This window comes from Phaethon lepturus, unplaced genomic scaffold, assembly GCF_000687285.1.
Source record: "Phaethon lepturus isolate BGI_N335 unplaced genomic scaffold, ASM68728v1 scaffold10880, whole genome shotgun sequence".
Taxonomy (NCBI): Eukaryota; Metazoa; Chordata; class Aves; order Phaethontiformes; family Phaethontidae; genus Phaethon; species Phaethon lepturus.
The window spans coordinates 68,820-94,380 of record NW_010511233.1 but is presented as its reverse complement, the minus strand read 5'-3'; the positions used below and the strand labels follow the sequence as shown (position 1 = coordinate 94,380).

At 37.9% G+C, this 25,561-nt stretch overlaps 1 protein-coding gene across 1 annotated transcript in view; it reads right to left on the bottom strand.

Moving 5' to 3' along the window:
• The window catches only part of CD226 (CD226 molecule), a 38,501-nt gene that overhangs the window by 2,178 nt on the left and 10,762 nt on the right, over window positions 1–25,561 (bottom strand). Inside the window, 3 exon segments of the mRNA XM_010283295.1 lie at window positions 9,802–9,951; window positions 10,825–10,933; window positions 18,592–18,927. Of these exon segments, the coding sequence (XP_010281597.1) occupies window positions 9,802–9,951; window positions 10,825–10,933; window positions 18,592–18,927 (595 nt within the window).

Below are 25,561 nucleotides of genomic sequence, written 5' to 3'. Positions count from 1 at the left end.
TCTTTCCATTTCCTGGGGAACAGTTGCTGTCTGTCACAGATGGTTTTGTCTTCCTATGCGGTGCATGAATATTGTCTAGCAATGAAAATATAGATGTTATTTCCAAAGAAAACATCAAAAAAAGAGGGGCGATTGGCCATGTATAGGAGTTTTACTAAATATTTTGCTTTCATAACATAATGCAACTATCCTCTCAACTCATACATGTATAAACATTTTTGAGGTCTTATCTTGTAGCAATAGGCAGAAAACTGAACTCCAGGACAAAGCTGGAGAATGCAACCAACAAAAAGCAAACTTGACCTATTGGGATCCTATGTCTTTTAGAGAGTAAACAATGGCACTGAAATTTGAAAATGAAGATGCAACTTCACAGCTTACTGTAGCTTACAGCAGAACTGTAACTTACAGTTACTGTAACACAGTCTAAAAAAACTGGGCACATGAATCACGAAGGTATTCAGCAGCCAGTGGATGTTGCCATTAGTGCCACTCCAGACCAGCAGATCATATCACTGTAGCAGTTGTGTATTCGCATAGCTTCCAGGAACGTTCCGCAGAAAAGCTCTATGAGAACCAGGCAGGCACTGCGCCAACAGTTTGCCAGAAGATTCTGTTTTCATGGAATTGCTCTAATTCCTGACATATGGATGTTGATAATCTAAGTGATTCCCCACTGAGAATACTTTGTACAGCTCCTAGTGCTTCTGCCAGAAGGAAAACTCTCTTTTGGCACACATGGTAGAGCTGCCTGCCTAGAGACTACAAGGGCCTTTAAATACGCCCAGGGACCCCATGGTTCCTGTTCAAGTCTCGGCTTTCTTCATGTGCAAGGCACACAGATAGTATGTCCGCTCCTAACCCGTGAGGAGTGCTCTGTTTTCAGCTAATGAGCTATGAAGAGATGAAGAGCAACAAAATGTCTTCAGTGATAACCAGATGCAACTGGTACAGATGGAACTTAGCATTAGTGTATTATAAAATAGAAGAAATAATATAAGGCTATCACTTTCCTTTTTGTTTCTGAGGATGTGTTTTGAATATATAACTGTAACTATCATTTAAACTTTTTAAAAATGACCCTTGATAACAATATATTCACCCCTATGAACAAATAACACACAGCATTACTAAATATAGTTACTAGTATATCTTAACTGTGAATATTATAGATTGATGCATGCTGGTACTTCTGATTTCGAAGTCACGTGGTGCAGAAAAAGAGAAATTGAAAGAGACTGGTAATAAATCATCAAATGGTGTTAACGTACTTGAGTAGTCTCATGTTTTAAATAACTACATTTTACTATTGATAGTTTAAATCATCTGTCAGTATACTGCTTTGGAACAATTTAGTCTGCCCATGTAAAAGAAAAAGAAAGACAAATATCTTGTAAATGGAGTTTGATGTCTTACTGAGTAAACCGTTAGGCTTTACTTTCTGTGGTAGGCTCTGATTCCAGCTCCTCACATGTATCAGGTCTGTGCAAAATTCTGTTCTTTGGTTTTTTTGTTGTTTTTTTTTCTTTTTCCTTAAATCTAGCAAGTAAAGCTTGGAAATGTATTGACAAACCAAAGGAGTTTGTTAGACAGCAACGATAGGTGCTCTCTTGTTTTGACAAAAGTCTACCATGATGTTTTGAGAAAATACTAAATTTCACAACACATGAATAGAAATCCTGTTAGGAAGTGGCAAACACATTTCTAATCAAGTCTTGTTCTAAGCTAAGAAGACTTTGCTGACGGAGGGGTTAAAACTGAATATCTGAAGTCAAAAGTCTTTTAAAGTGCTCTCTATAGCAATAATTTAATTACAACATACAGCCTTCAGGCACCCATTTATTTAGGAATTGCTAAATGCAGGCAGTCTAAGACCCTTACCTGTCCACGGCAAAGAGGAAAAAAGATCATTAATGAGATCTCTATATTGCATTTATCAGAAAAGGAATGGACTTCATGCTTGTTCATCTTTCCAGTCTAATAGGCAATACTATGTGGAGTAGTGATTTTTGAGATATTTGATCTCTAGGAACTGAACAAAGACCATCAGCATATAAACTTCTACCCAGACTTAGCACACCAGCCACATTTACTAGTTTTCATCTGTTAACCTAGAAACTGTAGGGTGATATTCCATGAGAAAATATAAGTGTCTTGAATGGCTGTGCTTTTTGGCATGAAATACAGCACTGTTTACAACTGCTTCTTCCTAAAAAGGAAGGAGGAAGGTACTCCAATTAATCTCATTTTTAGTGTTTGATATCAGTGTATTTTAGTTCCTTCTTCTACCTGCTGCAAAGGAATAAATGTGGCTTTTATCCACGTACAGAATAGAGTGGACTGTGGAGAAAGCGGGAAAAGCTGCTGTGTGGTTACAAGAACAGATCCAACAGCACTGGAAAGTTTCAGTTTTTTGTACATTGTCCAAATCCTTGTGACTCTTTCTGAACCAACTTGTTACACAACCTATATATTAGAATCTTACGTTTTTCACCACAGACAACTGGTTGGGGTGCCTGCCTCTGTTTTCTAAGTAGAAGATAATGACTGTGCAACACCATTGTAGTGGCATAACTTGAAAATCAAAGGGTGTAAGGTTGGATATATTAATTCTGCAGATACGAGGTCTTGCACTCTAAAGGGTGCTGTGTTTGTTCTTGATACTATAAATAAATGCTTTTCACTTTTGATCTTAGATAAAAAGGTGTGTTATATTGGATACAAGTACAGACATAGAGTGGAATGAAAGAAATGTCAAAGAATATTGACTAACCTGTTATAACAAGAAGTTTGTCTCTCTCTGTGCCCTTACAAGTCAGTAAAAGGTGGTAGGTGAAGATGCTGTGTATTCAGCAATTATTTAAATAGCATTATACTTAGAAATCTAAATACTAGAATCTGTAGGTGAACTGGTTCTACTGAAGAAGGTGAAGTTTCACTTTGCAAAGATGTTTCTCGCATCTTGGTATGCATATGCAGCTTGAAAGATTTTTATGGATATGGTCAAAACAGATATGAAAGTAACTGAGGTTTAAGTATGATTAATTATAATTAAAGCTTTTTAAAATGTCAATATTGTTATGAATATTGCAAGTTGTAAGAGAAAAGATTTCCTTTTTAACTAAATGCAAGCTCCGAATATAATATGTTCTCTAAGATGAAGGAGTTAATCTTTTTAAATCTCACACTAAAAGCCTCAAAGAATGGATTTCATTGTTTTTTTCCTTTAGTACAGAAATTGTCATGAGGTTAAATAGATTTACCACATTCCCTTACAAACCTGGGATTGTCAAGTGAATGGATACATTTTACAGTAGATCTTTTCCTGTGACAATATTTGACATGAATGAAGTTAACCTGCATTTTTAATACAGGGTACACATTGTTTTCAATTTTTTTTAATTGTATGATAGCAAGACTGCAATGGGCATAGAAAATAGCACAAAATTAATCAGTTGTTTTGGCAATTCCATACCAGTTACAAAAATAAAGGTTGCATTTACACACTTATTCTCATCGCTTCTCCTATAGTTAAAACAGAATAAATGATGTAAAACGAAGCTATCCTTTATGTGCATGTTAGGTGTTGCATTTCATGAGTTTCTGCAGATGACAGGCTGTGACAGGAGATATTTATTTGCCAGATCTTCTTTTTGTAAGCTGTACTGATTTAAGACGGTTACAAGGAAAAATAAACAATGCAGAAAACAAATATTATGACTTCCTACCAAAGTATGGCACATGTTCACCTTTTATTTTGTTTTCCTTCTTTGAAAAACATCGTTATAGAACGTGAGAGAAGTTTTTGAAACCTAATAAAAAGGAAATTAAAAACATGCTAAGAAAGCAACAACTAAAAAATATGTTCTGTAATCTTTAAAAAGATAAGGAGAATTTAGCAGACATTTAAGCACATAGCAATGGGTCATGTTGAGTACAAAACAGTGTCCCAGAGCATTCATCTTCTTCTGACTTTATCAGGAGCTGGGAACAAGTTGCTCTAAGTTGCTCTGTAACAATGGACTCAGGATTGCCGGGCTCATTTTCCCATAACCCGGCTGGAAGAACCAAGTACCAGTCCAGCCAACATGCATTATGCAATATAGATGCTTAAAAAATAGCATTTTGCACACCGCATCATAATTGCTAACACTAAACTTTGTGGAACTTACTGCAGCCAGATATTGCTAAAAATATAATTTAGAATATTTCAGAGCTAATTCTGGGTAATCAAAGAAACATCTGTATTTATGATGCGTAAAAATACATACATAGGTGTTCAGCCTTTATGCTTCTAATCACAAAAATGATCTGACAGAGTTCTATGGGAAAGTTCCTCTCATACCACTGTTGTTGGGTAAATTATGGAAATTTAAGAGAAAATAATAAAAGTCTGCTTCAGATAGTATTATTTCAGAGAAATCAATGATATTAACAGAGAGTACTTCTAATACATACAAATATTCCTAACGTGCGTTTCTCTCTTCGATACTCACATAGACATCAACACAAATGGAGAAAGGTATTGGGAAAGAAAAGAAAAAAGGAAAGATACTGTGTATTTGTTTGACTATATCTTAGTATGATAAATTATTGATCACTTAATGTTATAAAGCTTAGTGGTTAATACTGTAAATGGATTATTTAGTGTAACAATTTAATAACCTTTTAAGAAAGGTGTTAAATACCCTTCAGAATCCCTGAGGCACTTTATTTCTAAAACTCAAAATTCTCTTTTTAAGTAAGCATAAGGTTAGAAGAAATATGTCAGTCACTGCTAGTAATTCATATTAGTTATTTTATCTAATTATACCAGCTAACAATGCAGATAGCATGGAAGTAATAAACATATTATTCGTTTGAAACTTGCCTTAGATAACTTCGTGCATTTCCTTTAGTATTTCTAGCATGAACTTTATGTCCTAAGTTACATGTAGGGATATATGGCTGCAAGACTATAACGCGGATAGTAAGGTAAATCTACAGCTTTATAACTCAAGCCCAATCAGGCCAAGAAACTAGTCAGAGCAGTGGCACAGTCCTGTGGCACGGTGGCCACCTGCTCCAGTAGTCTCTCAGCTCCCACAGGTGAGGCTGTCGCGATAGTCCTGAATCTCTCCTATTTTAAAGGAAGTTTTACTCTTAGAAAAGAGCTCAAACAAAGAGTTGTGGGCAAAAGCAGAAGCAAGGAAATTCGCACTGCAGGAGTGCCCTACCGAGACCTGCAGGCTCTTCTTAGTCCTCGAGACATGAGTCGTTTCTACACAGGCGCCCGGCGTCAGGGGGAAGGCTGGAACGGGCAGGGGAGAGGGCAGTGTCTGATGCAGGCCAGGGGAGATCTGGGCCAGGCTCTTCCGTTTCCCGGCTGATTTGGCAGGTAGGATGCTGGATGAACGGACTGCGGTAGCAGAAACCGCCAGCATTTCCTGTGACAAAGAAAAGCCTAGTGCAGCTTAAAGTTTTGAAGACCACTGCGGGTCTCTGAGAGCCTCAGGGTGGAATCCTTTGCACTGGATATCAAAGTGACAGTGACCACCCCGAGCCCACACGTACTCTGACACCGCATCCCAGCAAGGCATGGCAGTGGAGGGTGTCTCGTGCTCTAACCCAAAACAGTCCCCGGGAATGTGTGAGTGTTAGAATTGTCGCTTGAGTTGCCTTACTTCCACCTTAAATAACACAGTCTGAAAACTGGACATATAGTTTCTACTCCTGGAGTCCATAGTCTAAAAGAGCATTTTAGCACCTACCTTGTAGAACGACAGGGCTACTTTTGGAACTAGCCCTTAGTGTCAGACTTACAAAGCCATTTAGGGGATTAACTCCTATTGAGCTTTAAAGGAAATAATTCTTTCACTCACTGAGGCAGAGCTTCAGCTACTGTAAATAAATACCATTGATTTGAACTTTTGCATAGCTCATAAAACAAAAGTTTTAGAGAAGCATGATGCAGATAGGATTTAAAAATAAATTTATAAAAATCAGAGCCCTGGTTCCCAGATGTCTTTATGATTACAAAAAAAATCACTAACCCTAGAAATTAATCTGAGAGTGAGAACAGTCCTCTGAAATCTTTTCTTTTTCCCAAGATTTCTTATTTTGGATCTCTCAAGAGTCAGCTACCTGTCATCAAACTGACAAATGCTGGTCCTCCTGTCCCCTAGTCCTGCAATAAGACCTAGATAGGAAGTAAGTGGTTAAATTGCACAGCACAGTTAGAACAAGCTATTTCTGAGTGTTCTTGAAAAAATTTAGGTGCCTAAGAGAAAAGGTACCTGGGAATTTAGGGCAGATGGAGGTGAGAAAGAGGGTTAAGTGCTGGACTACCCTGCCAAACATGGGGGTTTGGAGAAGTTCAGCTTCTTGTGTTTCTTGGTGCGTCCATCCCTTAAAGCAGGCTGTTTCCTCACAGAAGCGTTGTTTTACCCCCAGATACACAGGCAAGGGAGAGCAGAAAACTCTCTTGAGTCAGAGAAGCTTTTTAAGGTAAAGGAACATATTTGAGATGAATAAAGAAAGTAACAGAAGATAATGTATGTTACTGTTCCAATTTTCATCTCCTTTCATAGGCTGTGATTTTTGTATTTGCCCTGTTGATCCAAACTCCAGTGACTGCCTCTCCTACATTCAGAAGTCCCAGAAAAGGCTGTTTACAAATATTTTTTTCTCTGATTTCCTTTTTAGAAGATAAGTGAGTTTATGCCCTTTAAAGACTTAGTTACTACTATTAATCATGGAACTTTCCTTTAAACATGGGACTTAGATATCTACCTTTTTCACCCAGCATAAAAAATGAATTTTATTATTATGGAAAAGAAATCTGGTTTACTTTTCTTAAATTCTCATAGATTCATTTTCCAGTTACAGAGAAGGTAGTCACCCAGTGACTCAAGACTCATCTTTTTAATGATAATGTTTTCTATTTTATTTATTTCCTTTCAGGAAAGTTTCTAAGACCTTTAAACAACAAAAAAAAAGACAGAATTATCTTGCAGTTTAGATAGTATGCTGAGCTGGTTGATATCCATAGTTGTGTCATGTTACTTCCTTGATTTTTTTTTCCTCTCTCTTCAATGTTTGGGCAAGTGGTACAGCATGAAATAGCACAGTAGCTGTTCAAAATAAATTCATTTCCAAATTACAGTTGATGAAGTTTACTCAAAAGGAACTAAAAGTTTCCAGAAGAAAAAGGAAAATCTATGGAAACAATTGAAAATAAACAGCAATAAACAATAATTTCTACTATTTTACACCGCAAAGTCTATTTAAAGAATCCAAACTCTGTCACAGCAAACAGGCTCTTTAGGTCCTATCCTGCCAGACTCATAAAGTATTTAAAGAGTTTTAATATTATATTTCAAATTGCAGTTTTGGAATTTTCTCTTGTGTGTAGCTTACTAGTTTTTAAGCCAATGGGAATAATGATAAGTTTTGGGTTTTTTTCTTTTTGGTTTTCATTTGTATCAGTCTCATGTTCAGCTGCTGTTCACTGATATTACCATGGTACAAAAATGAAGCTGTCATTTTGGATTTGTTTTTTGGAAAAAAATAATATATTGTTCTTATTATGCTATGTGTGATGTGATTTTCCCTGTGGACTATCCTGGTAGAAGTAATATGTCTATGAAATTTGAATTAAAATAGATTAAATATCTGCAAAGATGTGCACTACAGATTTTTTTTTCTTCCTCAAATCTCAAAAATAAGCAATTATTTTGAAAAGACAAGCTAAAAGTACCAAGGGAGTCAAGGAGTAAAGGGCATTACCAGAAATAATCAAAACAATCTGGTATTCCAGGTACTTAACCTCAACCTTTTCCCCCCTTCCCTGCCTTTTTTACCCTCAGTAAAGTAGGGATGTATTTTGACTTTCTCTACAAGCAGTCAAACAATACCCACTTCTCAGCTTATGGATATTTCTGTATCAATCAGTGTTCCAACTGAGAACTTCAGTGTAATCAAATTCATTACATTATCATTTTGGCATTTTAATATAAATGGGATCATCAAGAAATTACATGATGCTACAGGGTTTTATTTGTAATGCTGTGCACAACTTAGAATTATCTGCTATGACATCTGATAACTCAGGAAATAAACCAACCTATTAATAGTACAGTTCTGTGTATTCTCATCAACTTCACACGCAAGCATTTATATATCTGAAAACCTTCAGTAAGTGAAAGAAAAAAAAATATCCCTTGCAATGTGTATGTGTCCTTGTTCAGGAGTACACAAAACCAAAATGAAATGTTTTCTAATGCTATATGACATTGTGAACAATTTAAGTCTTCAATGTTAAGTTGAAGGACATTTTGGTTTAGGATTTTAGTTTTCTAGCTGAAGCGTAGGATAACCACGCAATGCTATTATCGCTCAAATAGTTCAGAGAAGCCTTGTGTCCATATTATTCTCAGCAGAACCTAGACTCCTATTTTCCTGTTGCACGTGAAGAAAGCTTTCCACTGGAGAAGGCTACACAAAATGTGCTTTTCACTGTCAGGCTGTTGATGCTTCTTCCTAGCCAGCCAGGTGGAACCAGTAACTGATCTGTAGGAAGACTCATGACGCCTCCCCCACAACCCCTTTCTAACAACAACAAAAATATATATACATTCAGCAACACTTTTACTAATGCTTCAAGAGAAAAGAGGAATCGAGCGCAGGTGGGCCAGGCACACAGTTTGTAGTATGCAGACGTATATGGTTATCAGCCATCACTGTAACACCTTCATCTACTGGGATTTTGTCCTCAGTAATACAGCAGATTTGTGAAAGGCCAAAAGATGTGTAGATCCTAATTCTCAGGTCTGCCTTCTAGTTCTCTTTGTTTAAGGATTTTTTTTTTTGTCTGTTTGTTCAATTTCTGTGTGGTTTCTTCTGTAGGTTTCAGCAGAATATAAACATATGCACACATACAACTACATATGTATGTGTATTGTTTTGTAAATGTTCTCAATCATGCTTTTTTCTGCTTTACATCATTTATTCATGTATATTCCATGTTCTCATTTATTTTTTGTGCAACTAAACCTTATAATAAATTATTATTAAATATAACCTGACAGCAACAGAGTCTTCATGTTTGTTTTCTCCTGGGTATGGGGCCGAGAGGTTGGGGGGGAAAGGAGGGAGGGAGGAGAGCAAGGGCTACACTTCTGTTCCATCCCCAAATAGAAAGCACTGAAATAACTGGTGAGTGGCAAGGAGCCTGTAAAACCACACAGCTGTCAGATAGCAAGCTTCTCTTCATACTTTTAAATCTAGGTTCAAGGATCCCTGATATATTTGCTTTTGTCAACTGAATAGTACTGTTTGCCCAGAGGCAAAATAATACCTCCTGTGTGGAAAATCATGGATATTTACTATTCTATAGAGCTCTCAGTTTGAGATGCAAAAATCATGGACATAGACAACATCGAGCACACCACTTTTCTCACGCTGTCACATAGACTTCTCAGACACATGGATTTCTCAAACCGAATTAACTTTATGTGAACATATACAGTTCTGTGTATCAGGGCTGTTCTAAAACTCTTATTTAAGAGCATACCTACTGGGTAAAGATGTTTAAATTGCAGAATTACAAATAATCTTTAATTCTGCATATTAATAAAAAGATATGTTCATGCTGCAGGCTGCAGTACAACACAGACACAGCTGGTGTAACCTGACCCAAGCTGGCTGTCCAGCCAAAGCAGCCCAAGCCACGCTCAGCACAGTCAGTTTGACCTTCCACATCTCATCAGTGCAAAGAAAATGAAGTCTAAGCTACAAATACAAGGTCTGCACTTCAGTTACTTCATTCTTAAGAAGGAATCTAATGGTCTTTTCTTAGGTTTGTGTGAGACATTTTTGCAGTTGACATAAATCTCCTCTGTCTGCCTCAGTGATGATTCTTCTCCTCTTCTTTCTGTGTTCCATGTGCCATGAAAATTGGATCTTCCATAACTATTAGCAGGCTAGAAGAACATTAAGAAAAAAAGAAAAGAAAAAGTTGAAGGACTTTTCTCAAAACAGCTACATCTTTGACAAATTTTCTTCATATGTTGATTTATTACTGGGAAATATTCAACCATAAATCAAAATATTTTTTGTCTTTGTTTTCTACAAATACATTTGAAGTTCAAGTCATATGAAAATAGAAATTGTATTTTGAATGTGATTCACAGGTGTCCCACATCAGATGCCTGGTAAAGCACCAGTGGAATGCCCCTTCACCCTCACATACACACTTGAGATGCTGAAATAGTCTCCTATGTCAATCTTAAAACATGACTTACTCTAAAGATATCAACCATGCTAAGAATTAGTCATGTCATTAAGACAACTTAATGTGATGGTTCCTTGGTTAACTGGCATGGGAGGAAAGATGGTTTCTGAAGCAAATGGCTAGTCCCTAGCATATGGTCACCCTAAGAAGAGCTTCATTCCAGTACAGTGACCCAAGAGTCAGAATGAGAGAAATGGAAATGACAGGAGGACAAAAGGCTTTATAAGGACATATCTACAGTGGAGCTCACCTTTGGATCATACAGAAGTGCTGTCTAAGACAAGAAAGGAGGAAAGCTAGAGTCTTACATCAACTGTGAGAATGGGGTCAATTTCCCTAAGCACAACATAACTTCATACCCTGACTTAAGGGTATGAAGAGGCAAGGCAGAAGCAATGAAGTTGGCTCCTATCTTTCCACTCTAAATTTCAGGCCTTGAATAGGATTAAGGGGGCAAAAAGACTCAGAGCTCCAAAATATTGATTGTTACAATACAAAAAGAAAGGAGAAGCACTGAAACAGCTGCCCCAATGAATTATAGTGTTACTCACTTTTTCTGATAAGCACTGATGCAGAAGATCAGTAGGAAAACTAACAGTGAGACAGAAGCAGAAATTCCTCCAGCTATGTAGATAATAAACCATTTGTGATCCCAAGTCGCTGAAATATAATTGTAATAAATATGATTAGTATTTTGTATAAACCAGCATGAATTTTTAATGACATTATCCTATGACAGCCCATGCTCAGTGTTCAGACCTCACAACCATTTCCTGTTTCTAAAATGCCTTTGCTATACTGAATTAGCACTTATGAAAGTTGTGACTGGGATCACCAAAGGTGAGTGAACACAGCACAGTGGTATAAAAAATACAGTGATTCCTTGTATAATCCTTTCCTATCTTCTTCTCTTCCCTGGGGAGAAAGTAGTCCATACATAAGTGACTTTATATATGGACAAAAAAAACATTCAGACTACTTAAGTGAATGATCTTGACATTATAAAGGTTGTCCCACAAGTGATACCTAACAATCATGCCTAACAAAAATCCACAGGCAACAAGATATTTTTCAGGGTACCAGGAAGATCATCTCAGTCCTCAAGAGGTTTTCTATTCAGTACTGCACACAGTTGTATCAGTTATTTTCGGCTCTAATTCAAAACGAAAACTGTCCACTTTTTAACAAAAATATTTCCACAAAAATTTCTCCCAATGTGGTAACTTCTTTTTTAATAACCTAGTACGGTACATGCTTTGATAATGGATGTCAGGAAACCCATCCTATTTGTTCTAGTCTAAGCAAAAATATTTTCTTTGAGAATTACAAGAAAGGCAGGAAAAGTTACATTTATAGCAACTTTGCTTAAAATGTATTGTCTTCTTCAGTATGGAGTCACATCTTCAAATGAAGCTAATGAGCAACATGTAGTAACTGAAGAGTAGAGACAGGCAAATCAATGGCTTCAAGGTATAAGTCGATATATTCTTGTGGTGTCCAAGTTTGCAGAGAGGTAATGTGTTATTATTGTCATTTTGGAGGTGAAAAAATCTGGAGAAAAGAACAGAAGTAATATACTCAAAGTCACACAGGAAGCCCACACCACCAGTCCTCAGTACAGCTATCCTGCATTTAAAACATTTACAATTTTTTATCTTGTCACAATTCTGAACTTGGTTAGCAAACCACAGAAGTTCAAGTCAACATTCTGCAGCCCCCCACAGTGCCCTGCTCCCTGCTTAGTTGCATCTCTGCACTGGTGCTCTGTATGATTGAGAACAATAGCATACAAAGCAACCAAACACAAATAGTGACATTTCTGTACATAGTGTATTTGTGGCTAGCAGCATCAGCTACTACAGGACACATCTTAGCCAAATGATCTTACCAACTTCTAGCAGTCTCAAATGACCCTGTGTGTCAGCAATGTCTTGATGAAACATACATTGGGTGTGACTCTGCCCAAAGAAGGATTATTTCCTAAACTTTCTTCAATTTCTTACCATGTAGGAGTAAAATAAAACAAGAAGTACAAAAAAGTGAGGATGCCCTAGGATAAAAAAAGAGTAATGCCTCTTATACTACTTACTACAAGAGATAGTGGTCATATGTTATGGCCACAAACTTGTTTCTTGTATTTCAGATAAAAAATAGCAATTCGTTGGTGAACAGGAACTCAAAAACTGTCTTTAGGTTAGTCCCTCTTTAATGTTCTGCTCTCCGTACAGAGGAAGATAGCATACGAAGATGAAAACACAGCTGCCCTAAAGAGCTTTCATTCTGGGTAGACAAGAAAGTTACATGCTCAGTTCATAGGCAAAGGAAAACAATCAGTATCAATAACGACAGTAATCCCAGCTAATCAGCTGCTGAGCCATCACCAGATGGCTTTTCTTTCCTGGATTAAAAAGGTTCACAGCTTCTTATCTGGCTATCCTGAATGCCAGCTAAATCATAGAACCATAGAATTATAGAATAGTTTGGGTTAGAAGGGACCTTTAAAGGTCATCTAGTCCAACACCCCTGCAATGAGCAGGGACATCTTCAACTAGAGCAGGTTGCTCAGAGCCCCGTCCAACCCGACCTTGAATGTTTCCAGGGATGGGACATCTGCCACCTCTCTGGGCAACCTGCGCCAGTGTTTCACCACCCCCAATTGTGAACAATTTCTTCCTTCTATCCAGTCTGAACCTACCTTCTTTTAGTTTAAAACCATTAGCCCTTGTCCTATCACTACAGGCCCTGCTAAAAAGTCTGTCCCCATCTTTCTTATAAGCCCCTTCAAGCACTGGAAGGCTGCAGTAAGGTCTCCCCAGAGCTTTCTCTTCTCCAGGCTGATCCATTCCAACTCTCTGAGCCTGTCCTCATAAAAGAGGTGTTCCATCCCTCTGGTCATTTTTATGGCCCTCCTCTGGACCCACTCTAACTCATGCACATCTCTTTAGTATTAATGTTCTCATTGGAAACAAATGATAACATTGATAACAAAAAATACTGATTACAGAAGACTTTTCCTTGAATTCCAAAGCTATTTTTCTGGAAAGAGAAAAGAAAGAAAATTCTCTCAGAAGTTTAATCTCCTGAAGGTATGTGATACAGTAGAGAAGGCTGCCTGATAACAAAAACTGATGTCTTTTGTATTATAACAACATATAAAATTAGTCTACTTCCAGCATGTTTTCTTAACTTCTGTATACTTAAAATGACAGTATGGTACATATAACTATGCCCAGCTTCAGGAAAAATTATAATGTCTTTTTTTCCAAGTGTTTATCTACCTGACACAGAAAATCATTATTTGTGCCAGAGAGTACTTACAGAAATAAGGAGAAAACATCCTGTAAGCAACAACAAAAAAATTTTTAAATCTTGTATTTATTTATCATCAAAGATGGGTAAATCTGGATAGAGTTCCAGACTTCAGCAGCATCCCCACCCTTCAGTCTAAGCACTCCAGACCTCTTTTTTTTTTCCCCTGAAGTTTCCTCTTCAATTTTTTCCGGTCAAGATAATAATCTCTGAGTTAATGAGTTTGAGAGCCGAGATTATCAGCTGTCTGTTAAATTGGGATAAGAAAAACAATTAGATTTTTTTTTTAGAACCAACAACTCAAAGCCCTTTTGCTTTTTTTCATTTGAAGTGAGCAAAGCCTTCCTGAGGCATTTGTTTTCTCTGACTATACAAAACCTTTTGTAATACTGCCTTTAACATAACATTTAAGATTTTGCAGAAACATGTCAGAAGCTTGTCATGTGTCACTTTAGTTCTTGTGTTCTCATCAAAGGTGATATGCTGATGGGAAGCTATTAAGTGTATTTTCAGCATCAGTAAGTCAATACTTAACAATTTCTGTTAAGTATTAGACAACATGTGCCCCTGTCCACCATCTTCATAGCCTTGGCATTTTCTCTGCAAGACTGAAATTTTTGAGGGTGAAAGTTTTTGACCTTCAGTGCACTGACTTTGGTTTTGAGAAGGAAGCACTGATGGGCCAGACAATTATTTGTTCTAACAAGAGATTTGAACCGCACTGTAAAGATCTTCCTGTAGCTTGTCACATGAAGTGAAGTCCTTGCTGGACTGGCACATACAGTATGCTAACTAGACTTGACTGAAATAGTTTTGCCCACAACTGAAAGGCAGAAATCCAGCACGAATGTATTCTTGCCCAGAGAAAGGTGGTTTGTTGAGTAAAGACCCACAGGCATGGACTGATATCTCGTGTTTGTACTGGGTGAATTCATGAAGGAAGAAGGGAAGCTAATTTCACTCCTACCCTGATTTTCCTCACCCCTGACTGTAGCCTTACCTTCTGTCTGTTTTCTATGGCACAGAAGTACTGCTGTCTCCTCCCAGCTCCGATGGACTGTATGATGAACTTCAATGACTGGACAAGTAGTCCCTTGCTTTTTATCTGGGTGCTATGAAGATCATACTAGGTGCTATTGAAAGACATTTAAAGGGCAATTTAAAGGCACAGTCAACATGGCTTCACAAAGGGAAAGTCCTTTCTAACAACTAATCTGGTAACCTTCTACGATAAGGACATCTGCCTAGTGGATGAAGGGAACAAATGCCAGATTCTGCACCGAGGACAGAGTAATGCCGGGCACAAGTACAAACTGGGAGAGGGGTGGCTGGAGAGCAGCCCTGCAGAAAGGGATCTGAGGGTGCTGGTGGACAGCAGGCTCAATATGAGTCAGCCCTGTGCCCCGGCAGCCAAGAGGGCAAACCCCATCCTGGGGCGCACCAAACACAGCATAACCAGCCAGTCAAAAGAGGTGTCGGTGCAGCCTCATCTTGAGTCCTGTGTGCAGTTCTGGGCTACACAATTTAAGGATATTAAGGTATTTGCATGCATCCAGGGGAGGACAACAAAGCTGGAAGGGCTAGTACAACCCATAATGTAATTCTGACCCCTAAACATACATTTAAATACAACCACCAACCAGTTTTTCGGATCTAGTGGGAACACACAACAACACAGAATGTTTCTAATTTTCCTTTGTTGTAGAGAGCTTGCTATCCCACTTTCAGCTAAAGCAAGAAAAAAACTTACTAAATCTTTCTAAAAATGCCTAGGTCTTCAAAATGGAATAAGCATTTCTGTTTCAACCCTTCTAATTTTTCAGTTCTTTCATATGATATCTCCCCTTCTTTCCCAGTCATCTACCAAAATAATGCATGGATTTTAAGTCTGCTCCCTTCCTTCAAAAACATGCTAAAAAATGAAATCTAATCAAAAGAAAAAGCCCAGTAAGTAAAAATCAGAAACGGGTTCAGATGTGGAATTGGTGACATGACCAATCTCCATATTAATAGAATTTTTAGAAGGAGAAATATGGTGAAGAAACATCAGAAATTAATCCGAAGTCTCTTGAACACGTTGTATAATTATGTAATATTCAGCCTCCTGTTTCTGTACGTTTTGTCCAACAAAAGCTACACTACTTTGCAAACTTGTGTTGTTTTATGTTTTCCAGGTTTTGAGGTAAAAAAAGATTTGCAGAAGACCCATTTCAGCCAGAAATTCCTGTTACTGAATAACAACAATCACAATATTTAGTGGGATAGAACAGACAAACGTAATCATACTGAATGATTCTCATGGTTTTATTTGCACCAATGTTCAAAAACGTTAAATGCAGCATGCCACCTTCTAGTGATACAACTGCAAGAATATCACAGGCTTTCCCAGCACTTGAATACGTACTCACCTGTCTCCCTTTTTCCTTCATAGGATTTCTATGTTGTTTCTCTTTGCAAAAATACATTCACCTTTAGACAAGAAGCAAGTTGCTTCTTTCTACTGTTCCATCTCTTTGAATCAGCAGTTTTGGAATTATTATCAGTTCTGCACATAATCCTATGCTCTTATTTCTAACTCCTTTCACCCAAGATTACTCCTCTTTAAAAATTCTTGGCATCTTCTCAATGACAGTTTCTCAAAAAAAAAAAAAGTTTCTTATCTTTCCTCTTACTCTCTCTCAACATAAACAGGGTTTTCCCTATTACTGTTTACAGTGCAACTATTCCCCCAGCTCATAGACTCACTGTTTCAAAACATATCTGGAACTGGACAAGGTGAGAAGTTTTGCAGTACCCCTGCAGAACCACAGCAACAGACTAAAAATGTTGGAAGAGTTTGGTAGAAAATCCAAGCTCGAGTGTGGCTTATCTGTAATGTTAAGCCAAAGAAAATGAAGTGACTGAACTGATGGAACATGCACAAAAAATAGCATAGCAAGTTTCTGTCATCACTTGGTTTATTCAAGCCACAGCTGTTGCATCAAGCAAAGTCACTCGTGAATTTGTGCAAGACTTCACTGGCTATACAGTGTATGGTATATACAGGGTATGGTGTATATATACTTATATATATTTTTTATGTGTATATATATAGGAGCTGACTCCTGGCCTGTTGCTCCTTTCCCCTTAGTGTTTCTCCATATCTCACTGGAAATATTAATTGCATGTTATGAAACAGTTCCAAACAAAGAGAAATAATTGGAAATCTTTGAAACTTCACTTCCTTTGGAATTAATGAAAACTCAACAAAATGTGCTTCATAATACAAAGTGAGGTCTTAAAAGGGAGACAATGAGGTGTTTTCTGAATAATACTTTACTTCAGCTTCTTCAGTGGTTTCAGACCACTGTTCCAATAAGCAGGTATAACTATGCTAGCATTGTTAGAACTAAAAATGGTAAATAGGATTTGTTTCAAGAGCAAAAGCAGCATGGAAATTAATTTTTTTTTTTTTTTTTGTAGAAGAAATAGTTTGTGTAGGTAGGACTGACAATTCTTAAAGTTTTGTATTTTTTTGCAACTCATATGTTTTCATTTTGGTATGAGAAACACTGCACTTGGAGTAAACAAAAAATATTTCTGTTGCTCTACAATTTGGATATGCTTGATTGTATGAATATAGGCAACGTTTTGAAATTTGAATGCTTAAAATTGTCAGAGGTGAGATGCGGGAGAAGGATGGACTTCACAACTCTATGAGAGTTATATTCCGAAGCCGTTTATTGTCTTGTCTGACTCCAATATATATCATAATTTTCGCTTAGTCACTGCGCACACACTCATGATTGGTTACAACTTGTTACACACACTATTGCAATTGGCTATATACAAAATATCACGCGCCGTCCACGCGCCCCTCACACAGTCAGGATTGCTGCTTGCAGGTGTTCCTGTTTTCCTCGCTTCTTCTTAATTGTTTCCCACAGCTCCTTCTCCTCAAGGCCAAGCCGTGCAGATATCCAGCTGTTTACCAGCTTCTCAGTGCCACAGCTCCTTCTCCTTAAGGTCGAGCCACACAGGGTGATCCCAACAGTGAGAGGAATTTTTCTCCTGATACCCCTTGTCTTGTCATTACACTCTGCTCAGTTTCATGGACTGTTATGGTCAAGTATTCAGACTAAAACAGGTCAGCATTTTTTTCCTGAGCACCTTCTCCACTTCTTAATAACAATATCACAGATCACACATATTCTGAAGCTTCATATCCCATGCCATATCTTACTACTGCCAAAGAGAGATCTACTAACATTTATTTATTACCAGGAGCAAAAGCCATACCCTCAAAAGATACCAGAGAGCTGGACTGAATGGTGCAACGGGAGAAGAAGGACTGGGGTAGTATAGTGGTACATCTTTGAAATGCATGTTATAGAAAAGAACCAAAACTGAGTTTTTTTCAGTTATAACAGAAAACAGAATTAAAGGTGGGATTCAGCTCACAATTTGAGAAATCTTGTTTTAAGTGTTTGCATATGGAGACCTAAGGTCCCTTTATAATGAAACTGTGACAACAGTCACAGCAAAACCTAGAGAGCTTCTCAGCTCCCCCTGAAGAAACTCCTTACATGAATAAGGTAGAGGTCATTTTACAAATTTCTACATTTTCAAATGAGAGTGCTCTTTGCCTCCATTGGAGGACAGGTCTCTCCCCCAGGACCCTGCAGTGCACTGTGCTAATGGGGAATTCCCCTCACAGTTCCTTTGGGGAAATGGTCACCTCTCCCTGCAAACTCAGGCAGTCTCTCCTCTTCCAAAGCATCTCCTTCCTGACATCAAACCGGTTTCTCACAAACAGGTCTGAAGTCCTATAATGAGATCAGACAAGTTTAAAACCAGCTTCTTTCTGTGGAAACAAGGTTAATTGTTAACTTTGCTATCTTTTACATGGTGCTAATTGGAATGTGGTATTTAAATAAATCCTCACTTGTTATTGAAGAGTTGTTTTATATAGGTAAAAGTGTTAATACCTGAGAAGGTCCTATTGTAAAAATATTTACTCCTTTACTTACCAGCCACAGTAAAACTCATCACATCATACGTTTTGTTTCTTCTAGTAGCTACACAGTGGTACGTTGCAAAGTCAGAGGCAGTAATGTTTTGAATGACAAACATGGAGTTTGCCCGATCAGAGCAATCCACCAGTGTATGCTCTTTGAAATCTGAACCAAAGCTTTGCTATCCTGATGAGCCACACAGAACAACAATATCTACCTGATCTGCTTTAATCCTTTCCCACAACACTTGCTGCACAGAATCTCCAATTTTATAAGGGCAAGTAAAAGTGACATTTCCTCCTGGGTTGGTAAACATGTGATTATTTTGTTTCTCAGATACTTCAAAAGCATCTGTTAAAAAACACAGAAAAAAACAACAATAAAACTGCTTATCATTCATTCAAGGGAAGTTCAGTATCAACAATTCCTGTATAGCAAATATTAACAAAATTGACTTACAGCAGAAAGATACTCAGATCACTTCAAATATTGAAAAATATCATTTATACCTACCTATGACTATATTTTTGTGCACATTTAGACTAAACAGTCTGTTTGGAACTGTTAGTCTGTGATGACATTGCAAGAAAGCTATTTCTACACATTTTGAGTACATGAATGTTTCAGCAAATATTCAACAGCATAAATTATGGGGCCAGTCTAATTAAATTTGTGATAGTCTTGTTCTGCTTTCACACTAATTATAACAAGAAAATGGTTTGATGTGACCCTTAGGACATGCATTTGTAAATTATGTTAAAAGACATTCCAGACTATGAATTACAATTCACAAAGCTCACCACTTAAACAAAAAAAATCTTATTCATTCATATACACTACTTGGGAAAAACCTGTGCAATGGTCAGGTTGTGGCATGAAAGGAGACTTCCAGACAAATTCAAAACTTCCACCACATATAAACCATAGTTATATTATATCTTAAATAATTTTGACTGAAATCCCCCTGCTCTGAGTTACTGTTTTTAGTAATAGAATTCACTGTTTACCAATTAAGAAAAAAAATGTTAAAAAGTCTTCTAGTAGAAAGACTGTCCATGTTACTGATATTCAGAGCATTCACTAGCCACTTGGTCGGCTTTGTAATGTCTATGTCTCAGGTTAGGACTAGCACTGTCATGTTTTTGAAGACTTTAATTTTGGAAACATTAATGATCAGACAGCTTTTCCTACACTGTAAAAGGACTGGTCTTTCAAGTTTTTTTTATTACATATCTTTAAGTCAAAAAATGTCACTACCATGTATTTTTAATGTGTTTGCCTTTATCTATGGCAGCAATGTTGTCCAAGAAGGCCAACAGCATCCTGGCCTGTATCAGAAATACTGTGGCCAGCAGGAGCAGGGAAGTGATTGTGCCCCTGTACTCGGCACTGGTGAGGCCACACCTTGAATCCTGTGTTCAGTTTTGGGCCCCTCACTACAAGAAGGATGTTGAGGTGCTGGAGCGTGTCCAGAGAAGGGCAACGAAGCTGGTGAGGGGTCTGGAGCACAAGTCTTCTGAGGAGCGGCTGAGGGAACTGGGGTTGTTCAGCCTGGAGAGGAGGAGGCTGAGGGGAGACCTTATCGCTCTCTACAACTACCGGAAAGGGGGTTGTGGCGATGAGGGTTTTGGTCTCCTCTCCCAAGTAATCAGCAATAGGACGAGAGGAAATGGCCTCAAGTTGCACCAGGGGAGGTTTAGACTCGATATTAGGAAAAATTTCTTTACTGAGGCAGTGGTGAAACATTGGAACAGGCTGCCCAGGGAGGTGCTGGAGTCACCATCTCTGGAAGTGTTCAAAAAATATGTAGATGTGGCACTCGGGGACATGGTTTAGTGGACATGGTGGTGTTGGACTGACAGTTAGACTTGATGATCTTGAAGGTCTTTTCCAACTTTAATGATTCTATGATTCTACGATTCTATGAACTGGAAGCAGAGACAGAAAATTAAAGCTGCATAGGAAAAATGACAGTCATTAAATGCATCAAAATCTGTTTATAAAAAAAAGTTTTAAAATGAAGCTGTCGCCACATTCATGGGATGGGATAGTTACAGTAATACTCTGGGTGGAACTGAATACGCTGTAGGACTGAGCTAGATTTAGATCCTCTGTGATATAACATTCTTATCAAATATCTAGGGAAAAAAATGCTGGTAAACTGTATTGCATTGGATGATGGTAATGCCAGGGTTGTCAAAATCTTAGGTACTGGAGAAATCATCAATACAAGGTGGCCTAGCTCACCTCCTAAGCTAGGTGCAAAGAGTAGTAGGATTTCATGTGGGCAAACACACTACCCTAAATGTAGGAATAAGTGATTCCATTCATGTTGACGGGATGGAAACTTCGTTGTGAAAGTCTGTGACTTCCGAGACTTGGTGAATGAAAAAGCCTAGTCTGCCCTCTTTTATCATTGGAACACAGCACAGAAAAATTACATTCCTCTGCCTTTGGAGACCAGAAGTATGATGAAAACATTGAAAAGCTGAAAGACAAAAGGAACTGTGTCTAATGAGTTTACCTAAAAAAATTAATGAAGAACTTGAAGATTCATGTAGATGGCAATCAAGGAGACAGAAAGTTAATGATACACAAGAACAGAAGAGAGATAAATTCCCTAAACTAAACAGAAGGTACAACACAGTGAAGCTAATTAAGTCCTTGGACAGTTTGTCAAAGACAGCTAAATTTCCGTTGCTGAAGACAACTGCCAAGATTGGATAACCATTTAAGGTACGATGCTAGATCCAGCAAGAATTTACTCATGGAAGTCTAAGTAATATTCAAATCAGACTACTATGATGGGACTGTATACTTGCAAAATATGTTCCTTGAAGTGCAATCCTTCAAAAGTCATTACACGAGAAAAGGTGTGGGTTTTTTTATTTCTGGCAGATTCAGATCTGCAGGTTCAGAGCTGCTAGGGAAGATAGGTAAACAAAAAGGTAACTGAAAACAATTCTCTCTCTTACCCACCATACTCTTACAGGTCAGATCCTTACTTCCTGTCCCACTTTCCAGACCATTAACTTCCAGCAACTGCCTGCTTTACAATAAACCACATATTCTTACCCGAGAAATCTTATTGTCTTCACTGTGCAGTCTGCTGTCTTCTTCTGTTATGAGCAAGACCTACTGCTTGGTACCACAAGCAGTACCTGTGTAGGTACCGCGCTCTCCTTAGGAGCCTTGAAGTCTCCCCATCCGCTCCTGGGTCTATCCTTTCTGTCCTCTACAGTTCATGCCAATACTACCCTGAATTTCATGTGTTTCTCCTATCTAAACATGTTTATTAGGGAAATTATGTGCATCATGATGATATCTTCCAGAGGATTCCCATCTGACCCAAAGGACAGCAACCAGGACTGTATAAAAAACCACCTTTTTCCCAATAATATATAATACTACAACATAGACTACAACTACAACTACAACAATATATTGTAACAGGTATATTACAAATCTAAGGTTGCCTTGCAACTTCAGTGAAGAATTTCCAGGTACAAATCTTGATATATTTGTAGAATTTGCTGATATACAAATAATAAATAATATGTTAATGGTGAGAACTATGTACAAACAGACAAATTAAAATAGAGTTTTGAGATTCTCAGCTGCTGTACATTCTATCATAACCATTTTCAAACACAGACATCATGACACATTTTATTTTCTTGCATTGCATGTGTATTCTACTTGACAGTATGCAGCAACATTCAGGTAGTTTCACTCTTGATGAAAGATGTAAATCACTCTCCTTCTTACAATATGATACCTTGCATGACTTAAATGATTATGTAACGCACAAGCAGTGGAGAATCAGGCCTACATAGTTCTAATTAAATCTTCCAAGTACACTAAAGTGTTCCAGGCTTTTGTTTTAAGCAATTGTCCCATTTTATTTGGACACCAGCATCAGCATAGATCTTTCATCCTCCCTCTCTTTTGTTCAGCTCCTTTCTTTGTTTAGCTCCTTTCTGAACACACTTTCTATGCTTTCAGCCTAGAACACGTGGGATGAGAACCTCCCGTTCTGAGAAGTATTTCCATGGGGAAAAAAGCACGCCCACACACCTTCACCCCCGCGCACGCACACCTCGAGGTGACACACCATGCGTGAACACGTCAGAAATGCTAAAAAGAAATGTATCATTGCATCTGGTAAAAATGGACTTCCCCTGCCCGCTGCTCATTCCAGCCACTGCTACTGCTGCCTGCTTGTCCCCTGCCATGGCCACGTCATCTTGCCTCCTGGACAGAAAGTAGGAGGAGGTGACGGCACTCACAGTAGCTGCATTTACCTCTGCTTAGTAAAGAAGGGCTCTGTGTTTGATATCCTCTCTGCATCTCTTTTGGAATAATGTTATCTCATCATATTTTGCAGTTACACTTTTTTCTATCCGCTTTAGGGCTTTGATACATATAAATGAGAAAAAATATGTAAGCTTTCCTATTTTTAAAATACATTTTTCTTGGAAATATATATTAAAATCTCAGAAATATAGACATATAAAAGAGTGTAAACCAACTTCCCAGAATTTAAAGCATCAAGCAACTAAAATGAAGTTCTGCAGCAGGAAAATTGTTGAAATTAAGAAATTGCTTTTGGAAGGAAAAAAAAAAATAATGGTGTAATCCTCACCCGTTCCTCCTTTGCTACAAACAAGTAAAAGTCAAAATCAATATTATGTAAAATTTTGGTCCCCATTCTTTTAGGGGAGGACACTTTCTACTTTTTGGCCCCTGTCCTATACACTTCCATTATTTTTTTCATTATTCTGTTCTCCGACAGAATTAGCTGGTTTTGTATCTTCAAAGGAAAGTTGCTTAGATACCTGCACTTATTTTCAGCAAGTTTATTAATTTTTAAAGTCAGTATCTATGACATTTTAATTACTGTTCACTACAAGTTTCACCAATCCCAGATTTATAATCTTATACAAGATGCAGAGTTCCACTCAGGACTGAACATAAATCGTATGCACTCCTCCTGGTTTAAAACCTTATACAAAGGAAACAATACTCATACTTCAACATCAGTTTGGCAACTTCAGAAAGGCAAAATTCAGCACAGTAAAATAAAATGCATCAAAATACTCTTTTGGCTTTGCATGTTTCTGCATCTCTGTTGAGGCTTAAAGCTTAGCAGAGGTTGAGTACTACCAGAGCTGGTTTTATTCAAAGCAAGTTGCATGAGCTGCTGCAGGCAAGCGCACACACTGCTGAGCAACAAACGCAGGAAGTTGGCGTTTCCTACCCTCAGCCATCCCAGTACACAGACATTTTCCATGTGCTCCTGGGTACCACAAGGTCAGGACAAGCTCAGACTGCTCAGACTGATGCTAACAGAGCTGCCTTCAAAGCAGCTACCCTCAGGAAGTAATGCTCTCCATCAAAAATAACTAAAGACCTTAGCAGATTTTTCAAAACTGAGAAGCTAACTTAGCTCTACGGCAGAAACCAGTTCCCAGGTCCCACTTGGTTTGCTGAAGCTCTGCATACAAACACAATATTCTTCCTCTGCTTATAATAAGTGACAAAATAAATTGCAGATTAAAAGGAGGCTTAAAATTTTACGAAGATAAACTTTCTCCAAGGCTCTTCTTTTCAGCAAGAAAATCAACTTTCAGATGAGAAAATACTTCAGGAGTGACTCCTTCACCCTTCCTGAATACACTAAATATGGAATTATATTTAGCTCCTAAACTAATGTCTTCCAACTGTATTAGCACATACCACCAAATTTTGTTGAGTTTCTGGAAAAATATTTTTTCCCTTTTTTGGATGAGACATGAAAACTTGGATGCACAGCTACTAAATAAGTTGGAACAATAAAGATCTTAATTTCTAATGAGCTACTGTCACCAGTTCTACAATCAGACTCAGAAATCAGCAGTAGTGCAGTGTTTGAAAAGGACGTATTTTTCCAGTAGCAACTATTTGGATCATAAAAGCTGAAACGAAAGTATTTATACTTCTATGCAAACTTCCCTTTAAATATATATTAAATTACACTGTGACATTTGATGAATCTTTGTGTACCAATTATTAATTCTGCATGATCTTATAAACACTTAGCATGTAATTGTAATTCACCTCCCAATTCCAGTTTGTTTACATATATTCCATTATTCTTCATTGTTATTTTACTCTTTTAAGCTGAACTTTAGTTACCTAGAGCGCAAGGAAAGGAAGAAGCCAAAGAGAGGGAGAGCGAAAGACTACAGTTCTAATAGGAGTGAGAAAACCAACCTCTCTTCAGGTATAAACATTATACACTTCCAGAAAAGAGAATTTGGTTGTTGGGGAAGAAGTCATCTTATAAAAGTATATCATGTACTATGCCAGGATTCAACTGCAGGAGAGTTTTGAAGAAATAAGAGGTTAGAATTTCTAATTTTCATCCTCTCCAGGAATTTCATCAGTGCAGGATGAAGGGAATTTACCAACAATATGAGTCCAATGACCAGGCAGAATCTTGTGCTCAGCCTTCACTTATTGCTAATGATCCATATTGTCTTGCAGCAGATGAAGAGAAATGCTATACTGAGAAACTGCATGTCCCAGCACGTGTGCATTTTCGCCTACCTGCTCACATCTTCCACAAGGCTCCTGAGGGTCAGACTTCAGGCAGAGCAGAGGATACCATGTTTTAAGCCACACAGAAGAAAAAAGGCAAGGGAGGGGAGAAGGGGAAGGGTGTGAAAAATCAAACTGGCTGCTAAGGGCAACTATTTGAACCAATGTTTCTCAGGAGGGAAAGCAAGGGTGCCAAGGCAATGGACAGGGTACACACCCAAACTGCCTGGCCCCAGAAGCATTATAAAACCCAGGACTTGCAGCATGAGGACGCACCGTGAGGAATTGCTGCCCTGAATCTCAGATCTTAGGTATTACTTGTAATGGATTGTTTTATGGGCTGAAAATATATTAGAGAAGAAGGAAAGATACACTTTATTTCATAATAAGTTTGTTATGCAGC